The following is a 12,390-nucleotide window of genomic DNA, read 5'->3' as shown; positions in this document are numbered from 1 at the left end:
GGCCGCAGCGGACCCCAGCGGGGCCCCTAAGACACTCCCGGCCCAGCCCGACCACCAGGGAAGGCTTCTGGACCTTTTCCCGGAGCTCTGGGAATCGTGGCCTACCCGCGCACCTGAAGCCGGGGCCTCAATTTTTGCCGCGGCCGAGCCGCGACCGGACCGCATCGCCGGACATCCACCCGGACTGTCTCCGCTCTGCCCACCGGGTCCCACCGACCTGCCTGCCTGCCCAGGGCCCTCCCCATCAGCCCTGGGTCCTCGTTGACTACCCTGGACCACCAGGAACCGGCACGGCCTCACGGTCTCCCTGGAGCCCTCCCTGCTAGCTCAGGGACCACCCCAGACCGCCCGCTTCCAGCTGCTGACACCCTGCCGCCACCTCGGGGCACCCAGCATCCAACACCCAGCGGCCCTGCCTGGGAACTGCTTTGGGCCTCCCAGTACCCTGCGGGCTGCCCTGCACCAGCCGGCCCCAGACCAGGGACCTTTCCAGGATGCCGCTGCACCTCCGCTACCTGCACCGAAAGGGTAAGCCTCCCCTTTGGGGCACCTACCACTGAACTGCCCAAACCCTATCCAATTCGGCGGAGCCAAGCCTACCACGTGGCCTTACCGCTCCCACCGACGCAGGTCCCCCAGCACCCCCAGTCACTGGCCCACAACATCCACCTGCGCTGCTCACCTCACCCACGGACGCTGAGCCAGACTGCGACTAACCCACTCCACCTCCAGACGTCGGTCCTCACCACCTCCTGCCAACGGCCCCTCTACACCGCCTAACGCCGGTTCCTTCATACACCACCTGATGCCGGGCCCTTCAGCACCATCAGTGCCTCCCGACGCTGAGTCCTCAGCGCCTGGCCCTCAACATCCGCCTGCGCCGGCTCACTTCGTTCACGGACGCTGACCCTACTACAGCTGCCAACGCCTAGCCTACTCCACCTCCAGACGTCGATCCATACCACCTCCTGATGACGACCCTTCCACTCCTCCCGACGCCGGGCCCTTCAGCACCCTCAGCGCCTCCCGACACCGAGCCCTCAACACCTGGCCTCAACTTCTCCGGTCTCCAAGCCGCCAGCATCACCAGATGCCGCGCCTACTGCACCCCAGACGTCGCGCCCTACGACCCCTCCGCTCAACGAACCACCACATCCACTGATGACGTGCTGCCGCACCCACGGACACCAACCTACTTCACCCGCAGACTACTACCAACCAGCTGCTATCCTTGCTGCCCTCCACTCTCCCTCTCCCCTCCCAGAAGAACTCAATAGTCTCCTCCACAGCGCTTCAGACGCTCTGCTTCACCATCCCGGACTTGCACCCCCTCACCTCCCACGGCATTTCGGACACTTCACTTTGCCATCCCTGACCAGCACCCCTTCACCCCCCTGACCTTTCCAGCACCCCGCTCACCCCAACATGCCGCCCGCGCTCCTCCTCCTCGTCCTCCTCTCCTCCATCCTTAAAACCGCCTCCCTCTACCCGCCCACCCCCACTAAGCAGCTCTATATCGCCCCCTCGCTTCTCCCCTCTCCTCATTACGGCACCCACCACCTCCTCCTGCTACTCCACTTCCCCGCTGACCCACTTGCCACCACGTCCAGACCCACACGCTCCTACACCTCCCGTTCCCATGCCACCTTCCTCACCCTCCTCCTTCTCATATCAGCTGGAGACATCTCCCCGAACCCTGGCCCCTCACCACCTCACCCCCCCCTAGAGCCCCCCCTGCTCACGCCAGCCGACGCAACCGCCTCAACCTCATACATGCACCCCTCCTCCCCATCTCTTGTTTGCACTCCTGAATGCTCGTTCGAGTTGCAACAAACTTACCGCCATCCACGACCTCTTCATCTCCCGCTCCCTCAACCTCCTAGCAATCACCGAAACTTGGGTACAGGCCACCGACTCCACTTCCCCCGCGGCACTCACCCATGGAGGTCTCATCTGGACCCATTCGCCAAGACTGAGCGATCGCAGAGGTGGTGGTGTCGGCCTGCTCCTTTCACCGCTGAGCACCTTCCAGGTCCTCCCTAACCCACCCTCTCTATCCTTCCCCTCCTTTGAGGCGCACTGCATCCGACTCTTCTCACCCACCCCCCTAAGGATCGCAGTGATCTACAGGCCCCCCGGATCCATACCCCGCTTCCTGGATGACTTAGCCGCCTGGCTCCCCTTCTTCCTCTCCTCTGAGCTACCGACCATCATCCTCGGGGACTTCAACATCCCCATCAACGACAACACCCCGGCTACTTCCCAATTCCTCCACCTAACCTCCTCCTTCGCGCTCACACAGTACACGCAATCCTCCACCCACATCGGAGGGAACACCCTGGACCTCGTCTTCTCCCACCTCTGTACCCTCAACCAGTTCTTTAACACCCCCTTCCCTCTCTCTGACCACCACCTCATCACGTTCTCCATCTCCCCTTCCCCCAACTCCCCCCCCCCCAAAACGCCAAACCATCACCAGCCGCAATCTCCGCAACCTGAACCCGGCCCCCCTCCACTCGGCTGCCGACCGCCTACACGACAGCATCCTCCCACTGTCATGTCCTGACCTAGCCACCACCTTGTACAACGACTCACTGTCAGCTGCCCTAGATTCTCTGGCACCCCTAACCACACGCAACATCAAACCCAGACCGCTCCAACCATGGCAGACCGACAGCACTAAACGCCTCAAACGTCGCAGTCGCGCACTGGAGAGACTATGGAGCAAAACCAGATCCCCTCATGCATTCTCCTTCTACAAATCTGCCTTCCTCACTTACACCTCCTCCCTCCACGCCGCCAAGCAGGCCTACTTTGTTAACCTAATCAACACCCTCTCCTCCTGCCCTCGCCGACTCTTCTCCACCTTCAACTCCCTACTCTCCCCCCCCCCCCTCCTCCACTCAGTACCTCACTCACCGCCCACGAGATTGCCACCCATTTCCATAACAAGATTGACACTATCCATAAGGACATTGTCAACTCGCAATATACCTCCCCACCTAGCCTCCCCACCCCCGTCACCCCTTCTTCTCCCCCCTCCTCTGCCCTCACAACCGCACTGCCCTCCACCGCTCCCAAGGCCCCGCCCACCGTAACCCCCCCTGCACTGCACTCCCTCAGCCCTGTCACTACTGAGGAAATCGTCAAGGTCCTCTCAGAAGCCCGCCTCACTACCTGCCCCCTGGACCCTATCCCCTCTCAACTCCTCCGGTCACCCCCCTCTTCCCTCATCCGCTCCCTCACCCACATCTTCAATCTCTCCCTCTCTACTGGCGCATTCCCCTCCCCCCTAAAGCACGCACATATCACCCCCATCCTCAAAAAGCCCTCCCTGGATCCCGCAGACCCCAACAACCTCAGACCCATCTCCCTGCTGCCACTCACCTCCAAGCTCCTTGAGCGCATAGTCTACGATCGCCTAAGCGCCCACCTTACTGACAATAACCTCCTTGACCCATTACAGTCCGGCTTCCGTCCCCTACACTCCACCGAAACCGCCCTCCTCAAAATCATTAACGACCTACTAAACGCCAAAGCCAAGGGCGACTACTCTGTCCTCCTTCTCCTGGACCTCTCCGCGGCCTTCGACACAGTCGACCACCCCCTCCTCCTTAATAAACTACTCTCCCTTGGCATCAGAGACACCGCTCTCTCCTGGTTCTCATCCTACCTATCCCGACGCTCCTTCAGTGTCACCTACAATGGTACCACCTCCCCCTCCCTCCCCCTCTCTGTTGGGGTCCCCCAAGGCTCTGTCCTTGGACCCCTTCTCTTCTCCATCTACACCTCCTCCCTGGGCACACTCATACACTCCCATGGCTTCAATTATCACCTCTACGCTGACGACACCCAAATCTACCTCTCCACCCCCCACCTCACCCCCACTATCTCCGCCCGCATCACTCACCTCCTAAACGACATCTCAGACTGGATGTCGCTACATTTCCTCAAGCTTAACCTCTCCAAAACCGAGCTCCTCATCTTTCCCCTGCCCCCCCCCCATCCTATCCATCACCACCACCAACACCACTATCATTCCCGCCCCGCAAGCCAAAGTCCTTGGAGTCATTCTGGACTCGAACCTCTCCTTCCAACCGCATGTCAAATCACTCACAAACACATGCAGGCTCCATCTCCGCAATATTGCCAAGATACGTACCTTCCTCACCCCAGACACCACCAAACTTCTTGTACACTCCCTCATCATCTCACGCCTTGACTACTGCAACTCTCTTCTCATTGGCCTACCCAAGTGCAGGCTCTCCCCGCTCCAGACCATCCTGAACTCAGCGGCCAGACTCATCCACCTCACCACCCGCTCCACCTCTGCCACCCCCCTCTGCCTCTCCCTCCACTGGCTCCTGATTGCCCAACGCATCAAATTTAACCTTCTAATCCTGACCTACAAAGCCGTTCACAACACTGCCCCTGACTACCTCACCAACCTGATCCCCAAGTACCACCCTACCCGTACCCTTCGCTCTTCACAGGACCTCCTTCTATCCTGCTCCCTGGTCTCCTCCTCCCATGCACGACTGCAGGACTTCTCCAGGTCCTCCCCTATCCTCTGGAACTCACTGCCCCAATCCATCCAACTGTCGCCTTCCCTCCCCACATTCAGGCGCTCCCTCAAAACCCATCTCTTCAGGGAAGCCTACCCCACCCTCACCTAACGGCCATCCTCCCTCATTCCTCCCACCACTTCATCCCCCTCAGCCACTTCATTCCCCTCAGCCACTTCCTTTTGTTCCACTACCCCCTCCCTCCTAGATTGTAAGCTTGAAAGAGTAGGGCCCTCTTACCCCTCGTACGCTGTCTGTTTTTGTGGTACTGTGCCATGTATTGTCCCCCCTATTGTACAGCGCTGAGCAAACCCTTTGGCGCTATATAAACTCCATGTAATAATAATAATAATAATTCCTCCACCCATACTGCTCACTGATTGGTCCAGAGTAGGGCGGGGACTGGGTGATATCAGCCTGTAATCCCCTGGTCACTTTCCTGAGCTGTGTTCCCCGTCCTGTATTCCTGGATTTCTCTCGGATAATCTTCCTTCTCTGTGCTGCAGACACAATTTATGTATCTAGACTGGATTTATGGAGGTTCTGGGGATCAGCTGGCAGCAAAATGTTGATGTTCACCATAAGTGTTGGATGACCTGAGACATGTGTATTGGGTCTTCTACCACGTATCAGATCTAGTAAAATCTCTGACAGAGCATTTCTCCCAGGGTTTCTTACTCTTTTATTTGCTGGCTGTGCCGGGTGGAGGGATATGTCTGTAGTGTCTCAGACCCAAGTCACTGAGTGCAGTCTCAGGAGATGGGAGGCAGCGGTGTGGGATCTCTGCAACTTGTCTACAGTAAACATTTAATATTCCACTGATTGATGAATAATAATATTATGAGTCCTGACCCTTACACTGTATACTCTATGTTGTACATTACATTCTCCTGACCCCTGCACTATATACTCTATGTTGTACATTACATCCTCCTGACCCCTGCACTATATACTCTGTTGTACATTACATACTCCTGACCCCTGCACTATATACTCTATGTTGTACATTACATACTCCTGACCCCTGCACTATATACTCTATGCTGTACATTATATACTCCTGACCCCTGCACTATATACTCTATGTTGTACATTACATACTCCTGACCCCTGCACTATATACTCTATGTTGTACATTACATACTCCTGACCCCTGCACTATATACTCTATGTTGTACATTACATACTCCTGACCCCTGCACTATATACTCTATGTTGTACATTACATACTCCTGACCCCTGCACTATATACTCTATGTTGTACATTACATACTCCTGACCCCTGCACTATATACTCTATGTTGTACATTACATACTCCTGACCCCTGCACTATATACTCTATGTTGTACATTCCATACTCCTGATTCCTGCACTATATACTCTATGTTGTACATTACATACTCCTGATTCCTGCACTATATACTCTATGTTGTACATTACATACTCCTGACCCCTGCACTATATACTCTGTGTTGTACATTACATACTCCTGACCCCTGCACTATATACTCTGTGTTGTACATTACATACTCCTGACCCCTGCACTATATACTCTGTGTTGTACATTACATACTCCTGACCCTTCCCTATATACTCTATGTTGTACATTGCATACTCCTGACCCCTGCACTATATACTCTGTTGTACATTACATACTCCTGACCCCTGCACTATATACTCTATGTTGTACATTACATACTCCTGACCCCTGCACTATATACTCTGTGTTGTACATTACATACTCCTGACCCCTGCACTATATACTCTGTGTTGTACATTACATACTCCTGACCCCTGCACTATATACTCTATGTTGTACATTGCATACTCCTGACTTCTGCTCTCCCCCTCCCCCCACTGCTATATATACACATAATATGGATTCTCTTTTGTTACACCCATTTCCTCCCAGCTGGACATTTTATATCGGATGATGTGATTGGAGCACAGACTTTTACATGGTGATAATAATGTGATAACATCCTCCAACTTTGGACCCTTAAACAGAAAGTGATAATGAGGAAGGAGTCAATACCCCAATGATGGTGGTCTTCAGGATCAGTCCAGTCTTCATCTTGGTTGTTCTCCCCCCATCCTCACTCTCTGACCTCTGGTGGGGCTCAGCCCCGCTGTTCTTCATGACTAAATCATGGAGTAAATAAGGAAGTGCAGTACTTCTTGTGTTGGGAAGATGGCGATGAGTGATAGAGGGGGTGGGGACCCTCGTCCTATAATCCCCTCATCACTGTCCCTCCTATAAAAGACAGTTCTGGTTGTTTCCTCACTCTCTGACTAAGGTCCATGAATAAAGAAATGACCTGGTAGGAGATCAGATGAGCCATTTCCTAGTTCCCTTGAGGGTGGAATTGTAAGCTCCTCAGAGCCCAAGCTGCCTGATGAGGGTGGAGTCCTGGTTTGGGGGAACCAATCAGCTCCTGTCTAGTAATCCTCTTTGTCTTTGTATTTTAGTCCATGGCCGGGAGATGAGGAAAACCTCCGAGGATTGTCTCACTTTGTCTCCAGACTGGAAAGTAGAAGATGAGGACATCACACAGTATAGTCCAGGAGAAAACCCGGCTCCCTCCAATGTCCATCCGGCACCACCCAGTGTAGATGGACCATCGGATTCCTCGTATCCTGAGGAACCTCAGACTGTGGGGGACCAGGCCGGCCTTCCAACAGAGAAGAGGTTCTCCTGTACTGAGTGCGGGAAATGTTTCTGTTCTAAGTACAATCTTAATGTGCATAAAAGATGTCACACAGGAGAGAAGCCGTATTCCTGTCCTGAGTGCGGGAAATGTTTTTCAGAGAAGTCCAGTCTTCACAAACATCAGAGATCTCACACAGGGGAAAAGCCATATTCCTGTCCTGAGTGCGGGAAATGTTTTTCAGAGAAGTCCAGTCTTCACAAACATCAGAGATCTCACACAGGGGAGAAGCCGTATTGCTGTCCTGAGTGCGGGAAATGTTTTTTAGATAAGTCCTATTTTCACAGACATCAGAGATCTCACACAGGGGAGAAGCCTTACTCCTGTTCTGAGTGCGGGCAATGTTTTTCAGTCAAGGACAGTCTTCACACACATCAGAGATCTCACACAGGAGAGACGCCGTATTTCTGTTCTGAGTGTGGGAAATGTTTTTCATGGAAGTCCTCTCTTTCTAAACATCAAAGATGTCACACAGGGGTGAAGCCGTATTCCTGTCCTGAGTGTGGGAAATGTTTTTCACATAATTCCAGTCTATACACACATCAGAGGTCTCACACAGGGGTGAAGCCTTATTCCTGTCCAGAGTGTGGACAATGTTTTTCACATAATTCCAGTCTTAACACACATCAGAGGTCTCACACAGGGGAGAAGTCGTATTCCTGTCCTGAGTGCGGGAAATGTTTTTCACTCAAATCCAGTCTTCACGATCATCAGAGATCTCACACAGGGGAGAAGCCGTATTCCTGTCCAGAGTGCGGAAAATGTTTTTCATGTAATTCCAATCTTTGCAAACATCAGAGATCTCACAAAGGAGAGAAGCCATATTCCTGTCCAGAGTGCGGGAAATGTTTTTCAGAGAAGTACAGATTTTACACACATCAGAGATCTCACACAGGGGAGAAGCCGTATTGCTGTCCTGAGTGCGGGAAATGTTTTTTAGATAAGTCCTATCTTCACAGACATCAGAGATCTCACACAGGGGTGAAGCCTTACTCCTGTTCTGAGTGCGGGCAATGTTTTTCAGTCAAGGCCACTCTTCACACACATCAGAGATCTCACACAGGAGAGACGCCGTATTTCTGTTCTGAGTGTGGGAAATGTTTTTCATGGAAGTCCTCTCTTTCTAAACATCAAAGATGTCACACAGGAGTGAAGCCGTATTCCTGTCCTGAGTGCGGGAAATGTTTTTCAGACAAGTTCATTCTTCACACACATCAGAGATCTCACACAAGGGAGAAGCCGTATTCCTGTCCTGAGTGTGGGAAATGTTTTTCACATAAGTCCGGTCTTCACAGACATCAGAGATCTCACACAGGGGAGAAGTCGTATTCCTGTCCTGAGTGCGGGAAATGTTTTTCACTCAAATCCAGTCTTCACGATCATCAGAGATCTCACACAGGGGAGAAGCCGTATTCCTGTCCAGAGTGCGGAAAATGTTTTTCACGTAATTCCAGTCTTTGCAAACATCAGAGATCTCACAAAGGAGAGAAGCCGTAATCCTGTCCAGAGTGTGGGAAATGTTTTTCACAGAATTCCAGTCTTCACACACAGGGGTGAAGTCTTATTCCTGTCCAGAGTGCGGGAAATGTTTTTCAGACAAGTATCATCTTTCCAAACATCAGAGATCTCATACGGGGGGAGAAGCCATATTCCTGTCCTGAGTGTGGGAAATGTTTTTCACAGACGTCCCATCTTTCCAAACATCAGAGATCTCACATGGGGAAAAGTCACTTTCCTGCCCTGAGTGAGGGAAATGTTCCTCACTGAAGTCCTGTCTTCCTGTACATCAGGGGTCCCACACAACCCTGAAGGTGTATTAGTGCCTTGAGTGCGGGAAATGTCTTCTAGATGAATGTTGCTGGACATCCCAGCTCTCATGTGGGGAAGAAGCACACCCTGATATACACCTCAGATATACTCCATGGCTGATCTTCATCATGGAAGAAACAGTTCATAAGGAGATCAGAGGTCCCCAAAGACATGGATGAAGTGTGTGACCGGGTCGGCCATTGATAGCAGGAGAAGAATAAAAATGGAGTCCTGCCCTGTGATTGGCTGAGTACATTTTGTGGTGGGAGATTTCACAAACATTTGGAGGTCTTGTCACACATCTCTCTAACACAGGTGGTCAGACACTATATCTGGCTTCTGTGGTCCTTACCTATAGCAGCCCCTTTCCCATAAGGCAGGCAGGCCTACTGGTACTCGTTGCCCCCAGGACTGATACACAATGCTATAGTGCCTGGCTACCACACCAGGGTAGGTGCAAACTGAGCACAGCAACAGGTACTTGTGGTTGGCAGAAAGGCAGAATGGTTCAATGACAGTCCAGGTACAAGGCGAGTTCATCTCACGAAAATGCATCAGATATCCCAACCAGGCAGTGTTTGGGACAGGACCCCATTGTCTGGGACTGAAGATCTGGCTCTATGTCTGTTTTTTTGGTCGGCTTGTGAGATTCCATTTGTGATCTATCATTTAATAAATGTGATATTACGGTAATGCTCCCTCTTGGGTGTTGTCTTTGACAGTTCCTAGATTCCCCCATCTGTGGAGGACTGCACCTCATCAAGTGACAGATAACGTGTGGAATTGTGAAGCACCAAGATTTGAGTGTTGTTGTGTTTGGCAACATTTGATCGACAAGGCAGGCAATATTCAGAGTAATCAGGGTCCAATCCCTGGTCAAAGACAGGCAGAGTTCAGAGAGTAATTGATATCTGATCCAAGGTCATAAACAGAGGAATACAAACAGCAGAGCAGGACAGACCGACAGGGAGCTTAAACATGCATTATACACACTATCACTAACATGAGACTGCAGGTTTGGCTGGCTTAAATCAGATTTATTCTCCACCCAGAGACTTGCTGCATCATAGCTAAAACCAGGATGCTTTAATGAGACCATCAGTTGTGATGGATTGGGGGCACTAGACGTTCCTGACATTAACCTCCATCTGAAAAGGGGCCAATAATCCCTTAAAGGCATGTTGGGCATCCAGCATAGGACCATCAGGCTGGGCATCCAGCAAAGGACCAGCATGCTGAGCAATGGTCGGGGCAGGGGTGAACTGACCATTTGGAAACTCGGGCACTGCCCGAGGGCCCAGGGTCAGTAGGGGGCCCCATGAGATGCCCCTGGTAGCTTTTTCATAGGCTTTTTGAGTTTGGGCAAGGACACAGGGGCCCCATGATCCCCTATTGCCCGGGGGCCCCATGAGTTGTCAGTCTGCCCCTGGTCAGGGGATCAGCAAAGTCAGGTTGGTTAGCAGGCATAGAGTTTATGAAGCCAAACTGGACAGCAGAGAACCTGTAACATCAGGTTGGATAGAAGGTGACATGGTACTGAAGTCAAGCTGAATGCAGGCTGCATGCAGAGTGGCCTGAAGACAAAGTTGTGGGCTCCACATGGCTGAATGAGGCAGTTTATCCAAAGGCTGGACGGAACTTCTTAGACAGGTTTCAGCAGATATAGTTGCAGTAGGGTGAGGCCCGGTTACTGAAAGTCCCAAAAATGAAAAAGGGCACAATTGGCCTGGGCTGAATCAGAACAACTGGTGCGGAGGCAGACTGGACCACATTGGCAGGTGTAGAGACAGACTAGACCGCATCAGCAGGTGTAGAGACAGACTAGACCACATCAGCAGGTGTAGAGACAGACTAGATGACATCAGCAGGTGTAGAGACAGACTAGACAGCATCATCAGGTGTAGAGACAGACTAGACCACATCAGCAGGTGTAGAGACAGACTAGACCGCATCAGCAGGTGTAGAGACAGACTAGACCACATCAGCAGGTGCAGAGACAGACTATACCACATCAGCAGGTGAAGAGACAGAGTAGACCGCATCAGCAGGTGAAGAGACAGACTAGACCGCATCAGCAGGTGCAGAGACAGACTAGACGACATCAGCAGGTGTAGAGACAGACTAGATCTCATCAGCAGGTGTAGAGACAGACTAGATCACATCATCAGGTGTAGAGACAGACTAGACCACATCGACAGGTGTAGAGACAGAGTAGACCACATGGGAAGTTGTAGAGACAGACTAGACCGCATCAACAGGTGTAGAGACAGACTAGACCACATTGACAGGTGTAGAGACAGACTAGACCGCATCAGCAGGTGAAGAGACAGACTAGACCACATCAGCAGGTGTAGAGACAGACTAGATCACATCAGCAGGTGTAGAGACAGACTAGACCACATTGACAGGTGCAGAGACAGACTAGACCACATCGACGGGTGTAGAGACAGACTAGACCACATTGGAAGTTGTAGAGACAGACTAGACCACATCAGCAGGTGTAGAGACAGACTAGACCACATCGACGGGTGTAGAGACAGACTAGACCACATCGACTGGTGTAGAGACAGACTAGACCGCGTCAGCAGGTGTAGAGACAGACTAGACCGCATCAGCAGGTGAAGAGACAGACTAGACCGCGTCAGCAGGTGAAGAGACAGACTAGACCGCGTCAGCAGGTGTAGACAGACTAGACCGCATCAGCAGGTGTAGAGACAGACTAGACCGTGTCAGCAGGTGTAGAGACAGACTAGAGCGCGTCAGCAGGTGCAGAGACAGGCTATACCACGTCAGCAGGTGAAGAGACAGACTAGACCGCATCAGCAGGTGCAGAGACAGACTAGACCGCATCAGCAGGTGAAGAGACAGACTAGACCGCATCAGCAGGTGCAGAGACAGACTAGACCGCATCAGCAGGTGAAGAGACAGACTAGACCGCATCAGCAGGTGTAGAGACAGACTAGACCGCATCAGCAGGTGCAGAGACAGACTAGACCGCATCAGCAGGTGAAGAGACAGACTAGACCGCATCAGCAGGTGTAGAGAGACTAGACCGCATCACCAGGTGAAGAGACAGACTAGACCGCATCAGCAGGTGAAGAGACAGACTAGACCACATCAGCAGGTGAAGAGACAGACTAGACCACATCAGCAGGTGTAGAGACAGACTAGATCACATCATCAGGTGTAGAGACAGACTAGACCACATCAGCAGGTGTAGAGACAGACTAGACCACATCGACAGGTGTAGAGACAGACTAGACCACATCGACAGGTGTAGAGACAGAGTAGACCACATGGGAAGTTG

At 52.2% G+C, this 12,390-nt stretch overlaps 1 protein-coding gene across 1 annotated transcript; it reads left to right on the top strand.

Moving 5' to 3' along the window:
• The first annotated feature begins 494 nt into the window (after nucleotides 1-494).
• On the top strand, nucleotides 495-8,812 carry LOC149468099 (uncharacterized). Its single transcript, XM_089670668.1, has 2 exons — nucleotides 495-528; nucleotides 7,090-8,812. Exons 1-2 carry the CDS (start codon nucleotides 495-497, stop codon nucleotides 8,769-8,771), a joined length of 1,716 nt encoding a protein of 571 aa, XP_089526794.1. The 3' UTR covers nucleotides 8,772-8,812.
• Nucleotides 8,813-12,390: the final 3,578 nt, after the last annotated feature.

The sequence above is a fragment of the Staurois parvus genome, unplaced genomic scaffold, assembly GCF_062004578.1.
Source record: "Staurois parvus isolate SC_StPar_1 unplaced genomic scaffold, SC_StPar_1.0 ptg000092l, whole genome shotgun sequence".
In the NCBI taxonomy this organism is placed as follows: Eukaryota; Metazoa; Chordata; class Amphibia; order Anura; family Ranidae; genus Staurois; species Staurois parvus.
This window is presented reverse-complemented; position numbering and strand designations above follow the sequence as displayed.

Excerpts from the sequence above, each read along its gene's own strand:
- LOC149468099 (XM_089670668.1), top strand. The coding sequence starts at position 495 with ATGCCGCTGCACCTCCGCTACCTGCACCGAAAGG. Across the intron at positions 529-7,089 it reads CCGCTACCTGCACCGAAAGG|ACTGGAAAGTAGAAGATGAG; the intron begins GTAAGCCTCCCC and ends CTTTGTCTCCAG.